Raw genomic sequence first — 21,984 nt, 5'->3', positions numbered from 1 at the left:
CAAGGGTAAGTTATAAGAAGGATTCAGACTTATAACGATAGCACGTCAAGAGGTTCTTGGGGTCTTCACAGAAACCCTGCTGGGGTACTGGTGTGGGGCACGCCTTTAATCCCAGTGCTCAGGAGACAGAGGCAGGCAGATCTCTGTGAGTTCAAAACCAGCCTGGTCTATATAGTGAGTCTCCATTTTAAGAAAGAGAGCCAGGTGGTGGGGGCACACATCTTTGATCCCCACACTTGGGAGGCAGAGGCAGGCAGGCAGATCTCTGAGTTCAAGGCAGCCTGATCTATAGGGTGAGTTCCGGGACAGCCAGGGCTACACAGAGAGGCCCTGTCTTGAAAATGGGTGATTTATTTTCTCTGCCCTTAGCAATGACGCTATGTGGCAAGGCAGCACCTGAAGTCTATATAGCCTGTCTATGTAGAAATCCCACCATTCTCGGAGTGAAAAAAAGTTGTAAATTGATGAGAAGGTCTGTACTGTTTGTATATGGAGACTTTCAATTGTTTCAAATTAGCATTATTTGACCTTTTAAAAATAGTCAGGTGTCAAGGTCTCCATCTTTCTCTGGAAGGCTTGTATCAAGTTCTGTGATTCAGTCCCTACATATACTACCCCTTTGTTGTTTGTTTTAGGTTGGGTCTCATGTAGCCCAGCCTAGTCTTGAACTTCTGATCCTCCTGCTTTTGCCTCCCAAGTGCTGGGATTATCAGCATATGCTAAAGTGCCTGGTTTCTGTGGGGCTGGGGGTTGAACTCAGGACTTTGTGTTTGCTAGGCAAGTACTCTACCAACTGAGCCACATCCCCAGTTCTCAGAGATGAAATTATAATTTTATTACATTTATGTATGTATGTATGTGTTTTTTTTATATGTGCATATGAACATGCCTCAGCTTGAGAGGAGTTGGTTGTCTTCTATCAGGTGGGTTTCAGGGATCAGTCCAGGTCACCAGGCTCAGCACCAAGTGCCTTTACCTGCTTAGAGATACAATCTTAAAAAAATTTTTACAAGATTTTATTTATGTGTATGAGTGAATATTTTGACTGTGTGATGTCTGTGAGCCATGTGCATGGCCCACAGAGGCCAGAAGAGGGCATCAGATCCCTAAAACTGGAGTTACAGAAGGTTGTGAATGGCCATGTCGATGCTAGGAACTGAACCCAGGTTCTCTGGAAGAGCAATCACTGTTCTTAACTCTGAGCCATATCTCCAGCTCCCAGAGATGCAAACATAAACTGAACCGGCATTCCTTGAGATTCAGCAATGCCCATCACGACATTTCTCCCCAGCTCTATCTGTGCTTCCTCAGACCCTTCTCTGGTACTGATTTTTTTTTTTTTTTTTTTTTTTTTTTGGTTTTTCGAGACAGGGTTTCTCTGTGGTTTTGGAGCCTGTCCTGGAACTAGCTCTTGTAGACCAGGCTGGTCTCGAACTCACAGAGATCCGCCTACCTCTGCCTCCCAAGTGCTGGGATTAAAGGCGTGCGCCACCACCGCCCGGCTCTGGTACTGATTTAATCTGATAACACGTTTATTGCTTCTCTGTGTGGTACTTAGCCTGGTTGCGGCCCTTCAGATACAGCAGTGAGTGTACCTCGGGCTCCAATTCCAACACTCTTACCATATTGTGTCTTTTGATCCCAGTAGGCCCTTTGATGACAGCAGCCTGTCTTTTCTCATCTTCCCTGGAACACATGGTTTTTTTTTTTTTTTTTTTTTTTTTTTTTTTTTTTTATGGTTTTTCGAGATAGGGTTTCTCTGTAGCTTTGGAGCCTGTCCTGGAACTCCCTTTGTAGACCAGGCTGGCCTCGAACATGAAACACATCTTTGACCCACTTGTTGGGGTATGCAGACCACCAGACTCTGAGTTTCTTGTAAACAACTTGTTTTCCTCTGCTCTGAGCAACCTGCAGCTGCTCTGAGCTTGAGACCCTGATGGCAGGGGACTGTGTTCTGATGAGTCTGCAGCTGAAAGATCCCGAGAGCTGGGGCATGGCCAGAGCACTATATAAGCTGCCCCTGAGCACAATAAAGTGGGCATTCTTGGTTCAAGGATGACCCCTGTCCCCGTGTCTCTGTGTGTGTGTTTAAATCTCCAGCCTCTTTCCCAGCTCATGAACCGTCCCGTAGTGCAGGCGCTACACCGACTGAGTTTTCTAGTAATGATTTCAGAACCTAGATGATTAGAGATGACTGTATTGATTAGGACCATTCCATGTTAGTTCTCTGGTTAGGGTTCAAATACCATGCCTGCCAGGGACAAAATATAGATAACGGAGATTTCACTATAGCTGTTGTGGACTAGAGCAGGGCTCTTCAAATGGTCCCCAGAACATGCAGATATTCTAGCATACATCCTAAGAGGATTTCATGGCTGGACAAGTCCCTTTAGATGATCCTGGATTGTCACAGTGATCCTGGGTTCACAAAGGTACTCGTGTTAGAAAATGCTGTACTGCTGCCTTTGAAGCTCTCCAGCTCTCCGTTGAGCCACTAGCTGAGGACTGTAGATGAACTTCATTCAGAAGCTGGAAAAGGCAAGGGATAAATTCTCCTCCAGAACCCTCAAAACGAACCCAGGTCTGCCCACACTTTTTAGACTTCTGACATCCAGAACAGTAAGATGGGAAATTTGTATTGCTAATAAACCAGACTTGGTGGTTATTTGTTATGGCAGCAATAGGAAACTGTATCTGCTTCTACCTGCCTTCCTGCTCTGCCTTCCACACTGCTGATTCTTATAGGTCCAGAATAGGAGCTTCTGTATTTGTTTCTTCAGCTTGGGTCATCTTCACACAGCCCTGTTTGCAGGGACATTTACCACTGGCGCTCCTTACCTTCTCACAGCCCCTACATTCTCTGTGTTCATTTGAAATCATCAATGTTCAGTCAGTTGTGTTAGTTACTTTTCTTGTTGCTGTGTCAGGATTCCAGACAGAAGCTGCTCAGGGAAGAAAGGTTTCATTTTAGCTCAAAGTTGGAAGGGATCCGATCCATCCTAGCAGGGACACATGACAGTGGGAGTGTGAGGTGGCTGGTTACACTGTCCCCTCAGTTAGGAAGTGGGAGCGGGGAGAGAGGAATGCCAGTGCTCAGCTCACTTTCTCTTTTCCCACTTTTTATTCAGTTTGGGACTGTCCCATAGAATTGCTGATCTTGTCCATTTTCCAAGAAAATCTGAGTTTTATGTAAAATATCCCAATTTTAAAACATTAGGTCAAATTTCAAAGAAAAAAATCTGAGTAAGCTAAATAAAATATTTTGATGGTCTGTTGTCGGTACTACTTTGCAACTTCTGATGAAAAGGGCCATTGCAGGGAAAACTGAACAGAGGATGCCTGTGAGGACAGGAAGGCTGACGACAGTCGAGGAAGACGAAAGTGGTGTTTGCTGTCATGGTAGAGCAGCAATGCTAAGTGCAGAGAACTGCACAGTGCTTTTTACTCATTGCAGCCCCTGGTTAACAGTAATCAAATTCTGTATTTGAGGTTCATGTATGAGTCTACTTGGAATAATTTAATGAGTCACTCTTCTGAGTTTGTAGTTTGGATAACCAGGCCAAGATGACATGGTTTAAATGCACTAAACTGTTTATAAATATGATTTCAAAGTTTTTTTTTGTTTTTGTTTTTTGAGATAGTTTCTCTGTAGCTTTGGAGCCTGTTGTGGAACTAGCTCTTGTAGACCAGGATGGCCTCAAACTCACGGAGGTCCACCTGCCTCTGCCTCCCGAGTGCTGGGATTAAAGGCGTGCGCCACCACCACCCAGCAATTTTTAATAGACTCAGTTGGTCTTTTTGTTTGTTTGCTTTTTGAGACAGGGTTTCTCTGTGAAACAAGTAATCCTTGCTGTCCTGGAACTCACTCTGTAGACCAGGCTATTCTTGAGCTCAGAGATCTGCTTGCCTCTGCCTCCTAAAAGCTGGGATTAAAGGTGTGCGCCACCACCACCTGGCTGATTTAATTGGTCTTAATGAAGACCTATGTCTTACTTCTATTAGGACACATTTGTACAAGTTGCCCTGGGCCTTACTCTGCATTCTTTTTGTTTGTTTGTTTTGTTTTTGGAGACAAGGTTTCTCTGTGTTGCTTTGGAGCCTGTCCTAGAACTAGCTCTTGTAGACCAGGCTGCTCTCAAACTCACAGAGATCCGCCTGTCTCTGCCTCCCAAGTGCTGGGATTAAAGGCGTGCGCCATCATTGCCCAGTTCTGAATTCTGTTTAAAAAACATGTAAGGGTGAATATTTAATACAAATTATTTTGATTTTAGAAAGATTATAACAAAATCTTCCCTTTCTTTTCCTCCAAGTCCTCCCACATGCCCTTTTCAGCTCCCCGTCAAAACCATGGCCTCAATTTTTCAGTTACCATATGAATATATGCATATATAACATACATACACACACACACATCCTGTTTGGTCGGCAAAATGTTACTTGCACGTACGTTTTCAGAGCTGAGTGGCACTGGGACAACCAATTTGCGTGTTCTTCCCTGGGAAAACCTCCTCTCCCGTTCCCAGCTTTCCTAAGCCACCTGTAGTTCTTTGTGCAGGATTCAGGCTTTGTGAGCTTCTCTGTCCAGTTTGGCATGTCCATGGGTGTCATTCTGCTCAGGGCAGTCACACTGTGAGACCGTGGGTGTAGTTTCTGATATTACAACCTCACAGCCAAACCCAGATTCTCTGGCTCTTACAGTCATTCTGCCTGCTCTTTTGCAGTATTCCCAAAGCCTTAGGTGTTTTGCAGATGTATCCATTGAGAATGGGCTCCACAACTTTGCAGTTTGACTGGTTGTGGTTTTCTGATGTAAAAAGTGTTTTCAAAACTAGGGGTTTCGGAGTTTGACTGAGGAACTGCATATATTCATACAGTCAAGACAGCTGAGCTGGTGGAACTGCCAGAACTCCCAAGCCTTCCTCTGCTCAGGCGATCATTTTTACTTTCTTACTTTTCCCCTCAGAGACAGGGTTTCTCAGTGTAGTTATGGCTGTCTTAGAACCGACTTTGTAGACCAGATTGGCCTCAACTCAGAGATCCACCTGCCACCACGCCTGGACATTATTTCACTTTCTAATCCTAAACGAAACAATTAAGATCTAATGTGGTAAACTCTAGCTGGAGAAGTACAGGTTCCCATGGAAACAGAAACAGGTTTCCAACAGGCTTGGCTGGAGAGGGAAGTCTGTAAACCTTCCCAAAGGAAGTAGTATCTTTAGAGAGAGTAAAACATTGACTGCATTTCAATTACAGGTGAGGGTCAGACTTGGAGAAGAGGCTCAGAACTGAAGAGAGAGGATCTTGATATGGGAGTGATTTCTTTCTAATCTGTTGCTTTCATTGGTTAATTAATAAAGAAACTGCCTAGGTCCATTTGATAGGCCAATCCTTAGGTGGGTGGAGTAAACAGAACAGAATGCTGGGAGAAAGAAGCCGAGTCAGTGAGTCGCCATGATTCTCCCACTCCAGACAGATGCAGGTTGAGATCTTCCCTGGTGGGCCAGCTCATGGTGCTACATACACGGAATATTGAAAATGGGTTGGATCAATATGTAGGATCTAGCCAATGGGAGGCTGGAACTAATGGGCCAGGCAGTGATTGGAGGAGTACAATTCCGGTGTAATTATTTTGGGGCATAAGCTAGCCATGCGCCATGTGGGCGGCCGGGTGCCGGGGGCGCAGCCCCGCCGCTATTATTACAACAGGATCTGAGGATGGAAATAAATTCAGTTGGGCTGCAAGGTACAGAACAGCATTCTATTGTCCTTTCGTGTGTGGCAACTGTTACTTTCTAATCATTGGCTTGCTATTATCATGGCTTCTACCCTTACTGCCTTGCTCGTTTACCCCTCAGTGCCTGGCACCAGATTCTATTGATCCTTTTAGAGGGTCCAACAAATAGCCTCCTATTCTAAGCGCTTCTCTGACCCCCACTTCACCATAGCCCCATCAACCAAAAGATAAAATTCAACTTCTGCATGGTAAACGTTCTTGCTTCTGTGAATCTGCCAGCCATCTCCTCACCCCATTCCCACACTCAGAGCTAATTTTCTTTGAGCTCCCACCCCTACTGGTCCTTTCTTCAGCATCAATTATGTACAGGGTTACTTTCTTACTTTCTTTTTATTTATTTTTTTTTTTTCAAGACAGGGTTTCTCTGTAGCTTTGGAGTCTGTCCTGGAACTAGCACTTGTAGACCAGGCTGGCCTCAAACTCACAGAGATCGGCCTCTCTCTGCTTCCTGAGTGCTGGGATTAAAGGTATGTGCCATCACCGCCCAGCAAGGATTACTTTCAAACTATCTCCTTGTTTGCTGTCCTTATTCTCAAGTTTTGTACAGTGTTATATTTGCCAGTTTTTGTAAGTCACAACGCTGTGCAGGCTTTTATTTATTAAAAACAGCAGGGCTCTGGGGTAATGGTGGTACACGCCTTTAATCCCAGCATTTAGGAAGCAGAGGCAGGCAGATCTTACCCAAGCGTCCTATGTGAACTTGTTCCCTTCCCCTCCCTACTCCTGGTCAACTGGATGTTTATGGTGACCTGTACAATGAATGGTACTCACATATTCCATAAGGCTTTCACTTCAACTATTTCTACCCGGATACCTTTCCATTTTCCCACTTGATTCCAGACTAACCTCAAGCAAGTTTTCCTTTGAATACTGAGCCTGAGTAAGAACTCTCAAAATGGCCGGGTGGCGGCCGTGCATGCCTTTAATCCCAGCACTCGGGGATTAGAGTTAGGCTGGTCTACAAGAGCTAGTTCCTGGACAGGCTCCAAAGCTACAGAGAAACCCTGTCTCAAACAAAAACCAACTCTCAAAGAACGACAAACTCAACTGCACACCTTTAGTTCCTTGGCTCACAGAGGCTGGTGGATCTCTGAGCTTGAGGCCAGTAAAGTCAACAAAGTTAACGTCAAGACAGCTAGGGCTCAGAGAAACCCTGTCTCGACAAAGCAAAACAAAGAAAATAGGCCAGACTTTAATCCCTTGGGAGGCAGAGGCAGGGTATCTCTGTGAGTTCGAGCAGCCTGGTCTACAAAGTGAGTTCCAGGACAGGACAGTCAGGACTGTTACAAAGAGAAACCTTGTCTCGAAAAACCGAGAAAAAAAAATTAAAAGAAAAAAAAAAACAAAACAACCAACAAACCAAAAGCAACTAAAAACCAGGGGTGTGGTGGCCTAAGACTGTTAACTCCAGGACCTCAGGCTGAGACAAGAGAATCAGCAGTTAAAGCCATCTTCTGCTGCGCAGCTTTTGTGACTGTGCTCCAAAGAAATCGACACTGGCAGTCAGATGGCTCCGAGGGTAAAATGAAACCCGCCCACTTGAGCTCGATCCCTGGATCCCAAGCTGCAAATTATCCTCTAACCTTAGCGCAGTTGTTATGGCGTGCTTGCACTACGAAGTTAACAATAAATACAAAGAAAAATAAAATTTACACATACGCTCGATTTAGAACACTGTTTCTATTCGCGACCTTTTTTTTTTTTTTTTTTAGTCTCTGCAGATACCATACTCAGACATCCTAAAACAGTTTCTAATCCGATTACTCTCAGGTTGGGCCAAATGCCTCTTCCCAACTCTGCAATCCCAACACTAGGTCACTGCTCACCATTTTAACGTGAGCAGATTGCAAATCTGAGCTCTCGAGGGGCCGTGGCGCAAACAAGTGTCCCGACCGGCAGATTTAGTTCTTTTCTGAGCCGAGACGCTCGGCCCACGCGGTTACCGCAGTTCTTTTAAGGAGCAGCTTCCTTCCCGCCCCAGGAAGTAGAACCCGCTCGCCTCGAACGCCGGTTGGCTCGAGAAAGAAAAGGCCTGAACTATCAGTTGGCCTTGAAAGTCGGGTCAAGGAGATTCCCTAAATTCCCCGGCTGCGCAACGTGACCAGACGCCGCAGTTCACCGGAAGACGGGAGGAGTGGGCGGGGCGCGCGACGCGACGTGACGCGGAAGTCACGCTGTACCACGGCGCGGCTGAGTTCTTGATTTCGGCACTCGGCTCTTCAGCCTGACAGGTCTCTGGCGGGCTCCGCTGCGATCTGCTCTTTCGGTGCTCGACTCACCCGCGCTGCTGCCTCCGCTGAAGGAGGAGCAAAGCTCAAGATGGCCGACAAAACGCCAGGCGGATCTCAGAAGGCCAGTTCAAAGGTAGTTTCTTAGAGATCTCCGTCCGTCTTCGGGTCTTTCCCTGTGCTCTGGGCCCTCCAGAAATCTGTGGCTTTCGAGAGCTCTTTGGGGCGAGGGCCTAAGGCCTGGTCGCCACGGTGGGCCTGGCACCGCTGCACCAAGGTGCGCAGGTTAAGAGGCCTGAGAGCGCGCGTCCGTCCCGGCCGGGATCCAGTCTCACACTAACGTGCCTGGGGGCGGTGGCGAGCGGGGTTCGCCCCTCTTTTGGCTTTGAAGGGGGGGTCAGACAAGCGGTTGAAATATCGGTTCGGTGTCCTTGTGTCGCAGCTTGCTGCGCTCGGAGGCCGCGGGCTAGCGCCTGGGAGAGGCGGGAATGTTCCCGATCTTAAGTGTCTGTTCCTCTCCTTCACCCCCACCTTCTTTATTTTGGGTCTCACTTGCTCCTGGCCTTACTCAGTTTTTCTCATACCTTGGAGGAAATGAGCCAGCACGGTCGCAAGTGGGGGCTTCGGGGTGGGACGTGCGAAGGGGGCAGCTCTCTGTGCCCTGGGACTCCACATGTGGCTTTTCCATCACTTCTCAGGAAGTGGAAAGTGAGCACCACTCTTGAGGGCCGCAGACTTGGGGGTCTCCATCGCTGTGTGGGGTTTCTGCTGGGAAAGAAAACTACCGTAGAACTGGAAAGTGCCCAATGAATAGTACCTCGCATTTGAGTTTGCCGGGAGCCCAGGGCACTGCTGGGGAAACGGTTGAGCTGTGAAAGTCGTTTGTTAGGAAGGCTGTGTAATATCTGGTATTAGTTGCCATCTTGCCCAGGGCGTTTAATCGTTTTTTTTTTTTTTATTTTATTTTTATCCTGTATTACTTTGCTTTGAGATTCTCATCCCCCAACTTAGCACTAAAGGTGATAAGTAAGTAAAGTACTGCCATAACGCAGTTGTGCGGCATTAGATGCACAGACCCCAAGTTGGGTAACACTTTTAAAGAGTCTAGGGACTTAAAAGTGTATGATTACCAATTACTAAGTCATTAAGTTTACAGAAAAGAGAGTCTTGTATTTGCTGTTTCCTTTGAGAAACAACACGTTGAATACTTGCTGTTTCTAATAAGACTGAAGTTTTGGTTTTTGCCATTTCGCCGAGTGACTGCCCCATATTTACTTTGCATATACAATGGCCTTACTAGACGTTCTTTAGGTGAAACTGTGGTGGAGAGCAGTTTTGGATGCCTTACACCAAACCTTGACTGTAAGCTTCCTTTCTCAAGTAGATTTCCCTTCCACCTTTCTTGAGGAGAAGGTGAAGAAAGGGGTACCTCATGCTGCCAGCCTTCATTCAGACCCATGGCAAAAACAGCTTCTCACTCTATTGGTGGACTGTTGTTAAAGCCAGCCTCTTCCATAAACGCTCTGTTTTTTCTTCTCAGAGTATTAAGTACCCCCCACTTGAGGCCTGGATATATTGAAAACTTTTCAAAGTATGTATGCGTGCAGACTTCCTTCTGAAAGAATACTTCTCATGCCCATGAATGCGGAGCTGTTCCTTTTAAGTATTAAGTGGCTTGTTGATTTTTCTCTTAGCACCTTTTTCAGCTTATAGTCCTTTAGGTGTTGCTAACAGGTTTCGTTTTTTTGTTTTGGTTTTTTTGTTTGTTTCGAGACAGGGTTTCTCTGTAGCTTTGGAGGCCTGTCCTGGAACTAGCTCTTGTAGACCAGGCCTGACTCTGCCTGGGATTAAAGGCGTGGGCCACCACTGCCCTGCTGCTAACAGTTTCTTACTGGTGTCTGGAAGGTTCAGAGTTTTGCCATGGTTTCTCCACCAGTGTGGAAGTGCTGTGATTGAGTGGCGAGGTGTTATAGGTTTTGAAAACAAACAAGACATTTGGATTCAAATCCTGACTTGGTAATTAAATATATTTGTGATAATATTAAGGCACATTGCTTAATCTCTAGAGCCTCAACTTTTCTCATCTTATTACAGATTTTTTTTTTTTTTTTTTTTTTAAGACAGGGTTTCTCTGTGTAGCTCTGGCTGTTGTGGAACTCACTCCGCTAGGCAGAAGAGGCTGGCCTCAAACTCAAAGAGATCCGCCAGCCTCTGCCTCCAGAGTGCTGGGGTTAAAGGCGCGTGCCACCACACCTGGCTGCTAGGTTTTTGAGACAGTGACTCCTGTAGCCTAGGCTGGCTTGAGCTTGCACTATAACCTTCAGCGTTCTGTTTCTCTTTCCCTCTATTTTCCCAGAGTTGGGATTATAGGTATATGTTAACCATTTCCAGCTCCTTTTTCCTTTTAAAGGAAATAGCGCTTGATTTTCAAAATTTCAGGAGACACATTGGTACTGTGATTCGTACATCAGCTGTCAGAATGACTGCTCAAATTGCTGGTTTTTAATTTCGAATATAGATTCAGACCTTATTAGATCATAAGATCATTTTGGCTAGTCCTACCGTATTTGGAATTTCCAGCCTTTCATATGACTTGATTTCTTTCTCTGAAATAATAGGTATTTATCTTGTATTCCACAATGTATGTCAAGTAAGTGGATACTTCTGTTTCATGGTCTTTGGTATTTCCATCAATATTCCTAGATATTGAAGAAATGTCAGCTGGGCGGCGGTGGCACATACCTTTAATTCCAGTACTTGGAGGCAGAGGCAGGCTATCTCTGTGAGTTCAAGACCAGCCTGGTCTACAAGAGCTAGGACAGGCACCAAAACCTACAGAGAAACCCTGTCTCAAAAATCCCCCCCCCCCCAAAAAAAGAAATGTCATCTTTGTACGTGATACGGGTCTTTTGCCATTGACAATGGTGAAGTTTCTTAGTTTCTTTCTCTTTTACAAGAAGCGTCTGTGTTTGAACCCTCACTCCACAATTGAAATTTGAAATAGAAATTTATGTCCTAGTAATGCTGAAGTGTGCATGGGCAGCACGTATTGGGTTTCATAATTGTAAGTTGATGAGGATGACTGACCAGGTCTCTTCCTCAAGAGGGCACCAGATCTCATTACAGATGGTTGTGAGCCACCAGGTGATTGCTGGGAGTTGAACTCAGGAGCTTTGGAAGAGCAGGCAGCACTTTTAACTGCTGGGCCATCTCTCTGCGCCTGGTCTGGTCTGGTCTCAGAAGCTAAGCAGGGTCAGGCCTGGTTAGTAGTACATACTACAATGCTTATGTGAAAGTCAGAGGACCCTGAGTTCTGAGGATCAAACTCAGGTTTCTAGGCTGTGTGGCAAGTGCCTATAATCTCTGAGCCATGTTTTTGCCCCCCCCCAGTGTCTCTTAATTACAAAATACACAAACCACTAGAGCTTTAAAATTAACTTTATGTATTTATAGTCAAGTGATCTACACTTTATGTAATTGTTCTCAACTTTTTATTTTAATAATATCTTCTGGTAGATATTGAGCACATATTTTAGGAATGAATAGAAATTTCTTATTGCATTCCCCCCCCCCCCAGTTTTGTAAAGTGTTGCTTGGTTTCAGGAGGGGTTTTGGAGCCATTATAGATTTGTTTCCAAGGGCAGAGACAGAACCTATGGTTGTTAACCTAAGATATTGCTAACCATTAAAATAGTTTATTAAAAATTTGTTATTTTGTTGGGTGGTGGTGGTCCATTCCTTTAATTTCCAGCACTTACTTAGGAGGCAGAGGTATGTGGATCTCTGAGTTTGAGGCCAGCCTGATCTACAGAGCAAGTTTCAGAACAGCCAAGACTACACAGATTACCTGTTTCAAAAAAGAAAAAAAATGCTATTTGACCTTATTTTGTTTGCATATTCATACTAATGAGGGTTTGAAGAGAATGATAATTTCACTCTGGCAGTGACGTATCCATTTGCTTTTTTTTTTTTTTAAATGCATTTATTGTGGGTGTTTATGTGTGGGCATGGTCTAAGGTCAGAGGATAGCTTGAAGGAATTGGTTCTTTTCTTCTGTCACTTGGGTCCTGAAGATCAAACTTGGGATTGCCAGGCTTGGCAGCAAACACCTTTACAAGGTAAGCCATTTCGCCTGCCCCAGTACCCTTTTCTTTTTTTTCTTTTTTAAAAATCATCTCTTGTGTAACACTTTCTGGGGTGATGTGAACCAGTGTCTACTTACTCCAGAGAGAGAACTGACAGGCAGACCAAAGTAAGGATACCAGCAAAGTCCAGCTTGGTGAAGCACTGTGTTTTATGGGGTTACTTACAGGAGCATATGTGAGATGTCATTTACAGGAGCAGAAATGACTCGAAAACAGCTATTTGCAGTTGATCTGAGCTTTTTCCAGATAACTCAGCTTGTCTGAGAGTCTTCTGGGCAGCTTAACTGTTCTCTTTCAGGTCACTTTGGTCTGAGAGTTTCTTTCAGGAGTATTCAGTACTTAATTCCCTTGAAAAGGTAGGAGTTTAGGGTACCTGGTTAGTTTCAGGGACTTCCTGAAGCATTTGGATTATTTTCTGAGCTTCCTTGCAGGATGGAATGTTCACCTCCCTTTAGAATGTTGTGTCTGAAGATCTTCTCTCCAACATGGAGGCTTACTTGAAGGGAATTGTTGCACACTGCCGTCTTTCTGTCTTCACCTCCTGAGTGCTGGGAATACAGGCACGTGTCACCTCTGGTGTATAAAGTATTGGGGATCAAACCCAGGGCCTGTGCATGCTCGGCAAACATTCTCCGAATGGAGTTACGTCTCTGGTCTCTGAATTTGCATTTTCTTGATGAGTATGTTTTAGACTTGATTTTAGATATATTTATTGTATTTTGTGTTTTGCCAGAGTGTAATAGTCTATATACATTATGTTTGTGTCTGCTGTCCAAGGAGGTCAGAGGAAGGTATCAGTCCCCTGGAACTGGCAATGCTGTTAACGGGCCATTTGACCTCTAAGGGCTCGTGACCCACAACTGGACTGATTTGTTTTCTAAAGGCCTTTCTTTTAATTCTTTTGGCTTTTATTTCTGAAACCCTTGGAAAATAAACATTAGAAAATACATTTATCATAGTGGCCGATGAATGAAGAGATCATTTGGTGTACATGTTGAAGACTTCCTTTTTTTACAAAGAGCATCACTTTTGAAATAAATAATAAAAATTTTGTTGTGGAATTTTAAAATAAAAAAATTAATCTTGCATATTGCCTCTTAACTGAGTTGTCACTGGGAATTGATTCTAGGGTCTTGTACACATTGAGTGCACACTCTGTCACTGAAGTATACCCTCAACCCCAGAAATAAGTTTTGAAATAACACTTGAGACTATTGTTAAAGAGTTATACATCTGTTCAACTTTTAAGAAAATTTAGAGACATTAAAAAATTTATTTAAGTGTTTCCTATATTGATAGTTTTTTATGAGTATGAGTAAATAATTATACAGAATGTTTTAATGTTCTTAAAGCTTTTAAAAAATACTATTTTATGTGTATGGGTGTTTTGCCTGCATGTATGTCTGTGGACCATGTGTGTGTCTGAATACCAGACACACACATGGACCCTTGGAACTGGGGTTACAGATGATTGTGATCGACTGTGTAGGTGCTCAGAATTGAACCCAGGTCCTGTAAGATCAGTCAGTGCTCTTTAACCACGGAACCATCCCTCCAACCTTCATATTGTACGTGTTTTTGTTGTATTTTAAGTGGAAACCTTGGTTTGGCTTGAATAGCCACTTATTAATGAGCGGACAGAGTGGTGTGAGATCTAGAGTGTAGTTTTCTTTGGTAGGTACTTGTGTAGACTGGGTATAAGTCAACAGTTATATTGAAGTTCTTTCTGTTGCTTGATTTTTGAGTGTGATGCTGAGGTCCCCCATTTCAAATAAGAAATTAGAGTTTGAGGGAGGGAGCATGCAGTATAGCAGGAGAGAGTCAGTACACAGAACAGGGCAGAGCTGTCAGAAGTGTCTGAAAGTAAGAAGGAAATGATACCTGCTTGAGTGGAGATGGGGAGCTGTCCAGAGCTTAGTCGAATTTGATTGATTGCTTTGAATAGTGAGCAGAGCTGTGAAGATTGTGTTTGGGGCCATTAGAAAGAACTGGGGAAGGTGAAGGCAGTAAATGATTGGGAAATGAACTGTTGAATGATCAGTCCAGGTAGTCTTCAGTGCTCTTCCATAGGGAGAATAAAAGGTACAAGACTGGACAGATAATGATTGGACTAAATTCTGGAGAGGTTTGAATATAGGGAATAAAATTAGAGAGCTGGAAAGTTGTTCCAAATACAATTTAATTTAATTCCAAACTTAGAGAGTTGTTCCAAAATACAATTAGAAAGAATTTGAAGGTTGGAGGGCCAGAGGTTAGAGGTTATTGTATTGTGGGCTTTATGAGGGATATACAAATATCTTCATATCCTTTCCTAGAAGTTTTTCTGGCAAGCTTTCTTTTCCTGCCAGGTTAAGATTTGCCTGCCCACACATGCTCTTGTGGTATAACCATATTGTTTCAACTGTCTTTTCTTTATATTAGTGTCTAGGCCAGGGAAATGGCTCAGCAGGTAAAGGTGTTTACTGTCAAGTCTGACCACGTGGGCTCAATCCCTGAAACTCAGGTGGTAGAAGGAGAGAACTGACTTCTTTCTATGGGTTGTTATTTGCCCTTCGTAAGACACATACATATACCATGCACATAAAGTAAAAGTCTCATGAACCTCAATTTGCATATCTTTGTTAATCATAACATTACCCTGATCTGAATGCTGGGTAACTAAGCAGCATATCTTTGGTAAAAGGTTTGCAGTAAATATTGACACCTTACCTTAGTTGAAATCAGTTGATTCATCTCAGGTCCTACTGTTACTGCTTTATTTACAAGTCAGCACGTTGTAGCTGACTTTTGAACTGTCTACCTTTGATTTTGAGATTATTTACTAACTTGATGAACAGTTATTTAAGTGATAGCCCTTTCTAATTTTTGGTGTTACATTTAGTTTTTACTTATTGTGGGGAGAGGACCACTTTGGGGAGCTGGTTCATTCTCACCATGTGGATCGTAGGGATTGAACTCAAGTCATCAGGCTTGGTGGCAGGCACCTTTACCTGCTGTCTCAGTGGCCCTAGGCGACAGTCTTGATGACTAGATTACAAATGTCTGGCAGTCTGAAGAGATTTAAAATAGTATCTTGTGGCTTTTATTTTTACATCTTAGAAATGAAAAAAAAAGATTAAACCCTAGAAAAGGCTGTTTGGTTATGACACACAGATAAGGAGATGCTGGTTTAGCTGCTTTCCTCAAACCGCTGCTGCCTCAGGGTTCCTTGGCAGTTCCCGTGGACTGCAGAGGGTTCTCTGTAGGATTTTCAGCTGTTGAATAAAGTCGTGTTACACATAAATAATTTTAGATAATTTTAATATGGTTTTAGTAGTAGATGAATAATATTTAATAATTTAGTACTTCTTGTCCAGGAATGAGTCTTCAGAGGGTGATTTGAATGAATGAACTTTTTCATAAAATTTGTGTTTTTTCTAAAAAAATTTTAAAAATTCTGAAGATTTTCTATTTCTTGTTACTGTTACATTTAATTTTGTTTTCTAGTGGTTAATACTAGTGTTTTGGAACGCAGTTGTTTTCCTTTACCCTCTTGGCTGAATTCCTCTTTTGTAAAAATAGGTATTTGTTATTTTGGATTTTCTAATTTCCAGATGGCTACAGATACCAAGATGTGTTTTACGTAGTTTAGATGGTAACTACCCTGACACCCCACATCATCTTTACTTTTGAGAAAAGCTAGCTGGGAGAATAAAATTTACAGGGGAGGGCACAATAAAAATTGAGGACAAACCATAGATAGACAGAAAGACGAAGGTGAGAGGGACCACAATGCCTGCTGCCTTTTACACATTTTTGCTTAAGTCTCAGTTTAGTGGATTTTAGAGAAGAAAATGTTGTAGATGAGGTAATTAAAACAATACTCAACACCTTATATACTCTGAAATGTGTTATTTAAGAAAAAAGTAATGTGAAATTTTAACAGTTGATTTCTTTTAAAAAATGGTAGTATTTGAAGACTTTTTTTTCTGCTGTTCCGTAAGTTAGCCTTGTGGCATGTTTCATTAGAAATAGCCCACTTCTCTCACTGACTTGCTCTTTCTCTGAGACAGGGTCTCACTGTATAGTCTTGAGTTACCCAGAGTTTGGCCTCAAACTCAGATCCTCCTGTCTCTGCCTCTTGAGTGCTGGGACTAAATGGTTGCACTATACCAGCCTGACAGAAGCAACTCTCTTGTAGCAAGTTGAAAATGGTGATTTGATAAGATTTTCCTTTCCTTGAACTAGTTCTGCAGTGAATATTGTATTGTGCCTTCTACTAAGCAGTGAAGGTTAAAGCATGTGTTTTCTTGCTGATACAAATCATTGTTTATGTTTACTCTGAGCGACTAGAAAAAGGAAGGGAGATTTCTATGTGCGAAGAAGTGCTGCCCTGGCAGTGTTGGTGTTAGGATTTGGGAGAAGCCTTTGTATAAATGTTTTGTTATATAAATAGTGATTAAGTCTGTAGGCTTTACTTTGAAAAGGTAGTTACATTTAAAATTTTTTCATTTGCATTTGTGCCATGTATTTGGAAAATATGCATTTTTAATTTTAAAGAATTTTCTCAACACATTTGCCTAGATCACAACTTTTTTATAAGACAATGCAATTGTATTGTTCAGTTTCGTTAGCTGAAAAGCAGTAGCTGAAAGCTAGGAAAGATTAAACCTCTGCAGCATAAGAAACAATGGTGAAAGACTTTCTGATCCTTTAAATATTTGCTTTTGTTGTTTTGATACTTGTAGAGCCGATCATCAGATGTGCATTCATCTGGATCTTCAGATGCGCATGTAAGTAGAAAAGATAGCATTTTTTGTTTTTCCTTAGAAAATACAATTTTTCTTTATATATATATGTATGAGTTACACGGCAAATGAATACAATTATGTTGTGTGAACATTTAATTGTGTCTGCCTTTGTGTGTGTGTGTTTTTAAAAAACTCCTTCATTGTTGACTTATATTTCTATCTCACCCAGTCCCACAGCCGTTCATTCCCAAAGAAACACACAGAGGTCTGCATTAATCATAAACTGGTTGGCCTATTAGCTCAGGCTTCTTATTAACTCTTATAACTTACATTAGCCCATTATTCTTGTCTATGTTAGCCATGTGGTTTGGTACCTTTTATCAGCGAGGCATTCTCATCTTACTTCCTCTGTGTCTGGGTGACAACTGCAGACTGAACCTTTCCTTTTCCTAGAATTCTCCTGTTCTCATTGCACCGCCTCTACTTCCTGCCTGGTTGCCCCATCTATACTTCCTGCCTGGCTACTGGCCAGTCATCATTTTATTAAAATACAAATAAAAATCTTTACAGGGTACCAGACCATTGTCTCATAGCACCTCATATTGCATTAGAAACTTGACATGTATTTTTTATCTTTTATTGTGCTTATAAATGTATTTGTTTATATAATATTATATACACCCTTTTCTTGCTGCACATTGTACCTGCCTCTCAAAATCCCTGCAAATCAGCTGGCATAGAGGGTGCTGATCAGTTCTTTCTCATGATATAATGTTCCACTATAGAAAGGTAGATGTATTTGTTTTCTTAGTGGGTACATGCCTTATTTTATTAAACCCTTTTGGCATTTGAATACTGCAATGGCTGTTTTTTCCCATGTTATAGCAATATTCAAAGTATGGTGTGCAGGCGCCTCCTACAAGCTATTGAGAACTTTTTGGGAATATGTGAACTCAGAGCTATTTTATAATAGGGGCATTGGGAAATGGCTCAGTAAGTAAAGTACTCGTTACAGTATCTGTGTGAAAGCTGGGCATGGTGGTTTCTGCTTCATTTAACCTTTGTCCTGGGTAGACAGACAGGTGGATGGATCCCTGGAGTACTCTGGCTAGCCAGCTTCTGTAAACTGTTGAGTTCTAGGTTCAGTGGAAGACCTTGCCTCAAATAATAAGGTGGCAAGGGACTAGGGAAGATACTTGACACCAACCTTTGGACTCTAGATTCAAGCACGTACAAGTGCGCATGTGCTCTCCCCCCATGCTTCACATAGGCCCCAATAAAAAACCTTTTGTAAAAATGCCGAGGTTTATTTGCCTTTCTGTTTGTGTTAACATTTTCCCTGATGGTGCAGAAACAACTGGTAGGCAAACTATTGGCACATTAGCATGAATCAAGGAAGTGACTCTAAAATAAGCTTGTATTCATTCCTATCATATACAGTAAAATAGGTAGTTTAAAATGTTTTAGAGGGTGAGCCTGGGTGGGGGCTATGCCTATAACCCCAGGATACAGCAGGAAGGAAGATTGTGGAATCATGAAGTTGAAGCTGACCCACAATTTTAACAGACCTTGACTTAAAAAAGTATTGTTTTTAGTAAAGTTGTAAAATTCTTAAGACTCGACTCATGTATGGGTCTTTCATTTTCGTATCCTCTGTGATGAAACAAGTATATAAAGTCTGCTACTTCCTAGCCTATGACGTTTGTAGTAAGGGCGACTGAGTAAACTACTCTATAAAGTACCATTCTTACTTCATGGAATGCCTGATGTATAAACTTGTTATCTGACTTGGGTATTTGACAGGTTATTCTCTTGAAAGAGAAGGAAAGAACTTGTTACTCCAAGAGTAACAAATGTTTCCAATATAATATTTGAGCTTTCAAGGGCAAGTCAGAGTTTTTGAAAAACTCTTAAGGAATTTACTTATAAGATGATGTTGTTAATGATGTGTTTTTAGATAACCTAGTGGAATTTGTCAATATATAGACACTTTCGATTAATTCTAGTTTTTAGTACTATGATGTTATTTTTGAAACCATTTTTAAAACTTTATCTGAAGATGGATGCATCTGGACCCTCAGATAGTGATATGCCAAGTCGAACACGACCTAAAAGCCCACGAAAACACAATTATAGGAATGAAAGTGGCCGTGAAAGCCTTTGTGATTCTCCTCATCAGAATCTTTCAAGAGTGAGTATTGCTAAAGCTGACAAAGGATGGTTAACACTTTTACTTTGTCCTTGCTGAGTATGATGGTTGGTACTGTTTCATTTTATACTATTTGAAATTAATATTTTTATTAACAATAAACTCCCATTTATTTAAAGAAAAATACGTAGTTTATATTAGATGTTTCATTGAAGATGTTTAATTTTATTTGGAAATTAACATTAACTATAAAGTGGTTATTGTCATGTTTATTGAGCTACTAGGCATATTCAGCCAATTAAGACAGTTCTTGATCTGGTGAAATTGTTCAGTAGGTAAAGGTGCTGGATGTGCAAGCCTAGACCCAGGTTAGATCTCTAGAGCCCATGCATAGGTGGATGGAGAGAAATGACTTTACAAAGTTGTTCTATGACCTCCACAGACATGCATTGGTGTGCATACCACCTACCCACTATGTGAACATATGCACAGTATAAAAAAGATGCAGTCCTCTCTGAAAACAAATAGGACTAGTTATTAGTCATTTGGATAAGTGGAGTCCTGGGACAATCAGAAACACAGAGGTTCTCTTCTGTGTGTGTATATGTGTATGTGTGCGTAGGTGCAAGTAAAAGCCAGTGGTCAACATTGGGCGTCTTTCTCAGTCACTCCACCTTGTATATTGTGAACCAACATTCCTCACTGAATCTAGAGCTCCACTTCCATTCTGCAAGCCTGGCTAACTGTTGAGCCTCAGGCACACACTGCTGGGGTTACATAGCCACTACCCCTGGTTTTTTGCGTAGGTTCTGGGGATCCATATATAGGTTCTCATTGATGTAGACATTGCACTGACTGAGTTAATCTCCTTGAGAAATGGGTTCTTTACTACAGAGCATCCCTGGGTCTTTTAGTTTTTAAAAATCTATTTAAAGTAATTTTTCTTGAGGTAGGTATTTTAGTGGTGGCATAGTTGTCTAGCATGTATGAGGCCCTATATTCAATTCCTGTCACTATTTTTTAAAAGTGTACAACTTAATTTTTCTCTTGAAAAAGTTCAGAAGATATTAAGTCGTCATCAGCCAGCATTAAATCCTGATCACGGGTTTTTATTTTTTCTTTTTTGGTCCTTCGAGACAGGGTTACTCTGTGGCTTTGGAGCCTGTCCTGGAACTCACTCTGTAGACCAGGCTGGCCTTGAACTCAAAGAGATCTGCCTGCCTCTGCTCCCTAAGTGCTGGGATTAAAGACATGTGCCACCGCCGCCCAGAACTTTTTTTACTTTTTAAAAAAAGACAGGATCTGGATCTCTATGCAGTCCTTTATGTACTAGAACTCTCAACGTGGGAGATCTTCCAGACTTTGCCTCCACAGTGCTGGGATTAAAGACTTGCTCCGAAACATCCAGCCTGGTCATATATTTCTAATTTTTTTAAGCATAAATATATATTTACCTTTCCGAGATACATTTCATAGGAATACATCTTAAAATAGCATATTATCCCAGTATTTTTATTTCAGAAAAAAACCTAACTTTTACATAAATGATTGTAGTGTTTCTTTGAGAAACACTCAGTAATTTTCTTTGCCATTATCTGTTCTGGATACCTAAATGTAGCTGTTAGGATATTAATAAAGTTTGAGCACACAAATCTTGTATTTTGTTCGTTCCTTCCCTTTCTTCCTTCTACCCCTCCTTGGGGGGGTGGGGGCCAGTTCAAGACAGGGTGTTTCTGTAGTCCTGACTGTCCTGGAACTTGCTCTGTCAATCAGGCTGGCCTTGAACTCAGATCTGCCTGCCTTTGCCTCCCGAGTGCTGGGTGGGATAAAAGGCATATGCCACCATTCCCAGCCACAAATTTTGTTTCTTAAAATTGTGTTTTTTTTCCTTGAATTTCTGTGTAATTTTTGTTTGTTTAAACCTTTTAAGCGAACTCTGGTGGCCTTGAATGATGGCAAGACAGTTTTCTTTCATTTTTGAGGAGAAGGTGACTTTTGAATCTGTTCAAAAAATTGACTTTTGAGGCTGGAGAGATGGCTGTGTGGTTAAGAGCACTCGCCTCTTTTTGCCAAGGACCCGGGTTTAGTTCCCAGTATCCCACAGGTGGCTCACAGCCATCTATATAGTTCCAGGGGATCTGACACTCTCTTCTGATCTCATTGTGCACCAGGCGCACGTGTAGTGCACATGCAGATATGCAAGCAAAGCATTCATAAAATAAGTAAAAATCTTGAGAGAGATTGCTTAATTTATTGTCTTTTGTATTATTAACTGCTTATCTTTCCCAGAGGTCTTTTGATGTAACTTCACTAAGTGGCCTCAGTGTTTCTCTTCTGTACGAATTTTCAAAGTAATTAGTTATTTAACTTTTCATTTTAATAAGGAAGAGAAACACTTCAGATTTCAGTATTTTAGGTTGTATTTAATTAACAATCCTACCTTTTAAATTTGTGAATCAAATGAATAGCATGGAACAACTGAAAGCCTATAGACTATTTAAACCAGATTTCAGAAGGCATCTGCTTCTAAATTGTACATATGAAGGCTTTATTAAAATACTGTTCCCTTGGACTGGCTAGGTGGCTCAAGTTGTAAGGATACTTGCCACCAAACCTGACCCACCCAAGTTTGTTCCTTGGGACCTTCATGGTGGATGAAGAGAGCCAGCTTTCTTAAGTTGTTCTTTGGCCTTCACACACATGCTTTGGTACATGCACTCTGTCTGTCACATGCAAACACAAAAATAAAATGTACTAAATTTTTAAAAAATGTTTTCTCTTAAAAACTGAGAATTTCAATGTATATCTGTTTTGATCAAATCCAATCTCCATTCTTCCCTTTTCAACTCCTCTCACATCTCCCTTCCCTTCCAACTTTTTGCTCTTTTTCTTAATTTTTGAAATTTTAATTAAAGCAAAATTACATTATTTCCCCTTT

General features: G+C 41.9%; 1 protein-coding gene across 4 annotated transcripts in view; it reads left to right on the top strand.

Moving 5' to 3' along the window:
* The first annotated feature begins 8,095 nt into the window (after positions 1-8,095).
* The window catches only part of U2surp (U2 snRNP associated SURP domain containing), a 58,258-nt gene continuing 44,369 nt past the window's right edge, over positions 8,096-21,984 (top strand). For 2 of the 4 annotated variants that reach the window (XM_057766716.1, XM_057766715.1), the window contains exons 1-3: positions 8,101-8,158; positions 16,895-16,939; positions 18,957-19,088. In XM_057766716.1, the coding sequence (XP_057622699.1) occupies positions 8,114-8,158; positions 16,895-16,939; positions 18,957-19,088 (222 nt within the window). In that variant the 5' untranslated portion in view covers positions 8,101-8,113. Of the gene's footprint in view, positions 8,159-16,894; positions 16,940-18,956; positions 19,089-21,984 lie in introns of all 4 variants that reach the window. The other 2 variants (XM_057766718.1, XM_057766719.1) reach the window with 2 other exon arrangements.

The sequence above is a fragment of the Chionomys nivalis genome, chromosome 4, assembly GCF_950005125.1.
Source record: "Chionomys nivalis chromosome 4, mChiNiv1.1, whole genome shotgun sequence".
Classification (NCBI taxonomy): domain Eukaryota; kingdom Metazoa; phylum Chordata; class Mammalia; order Rodentia; family Cricetidae; genus Chionomys; species Chionomys nivalis.
Note: the sequence above shows the minus strand (reverse complement) of the source record. Positions and strands in the feature narration are given on the sequence as shown.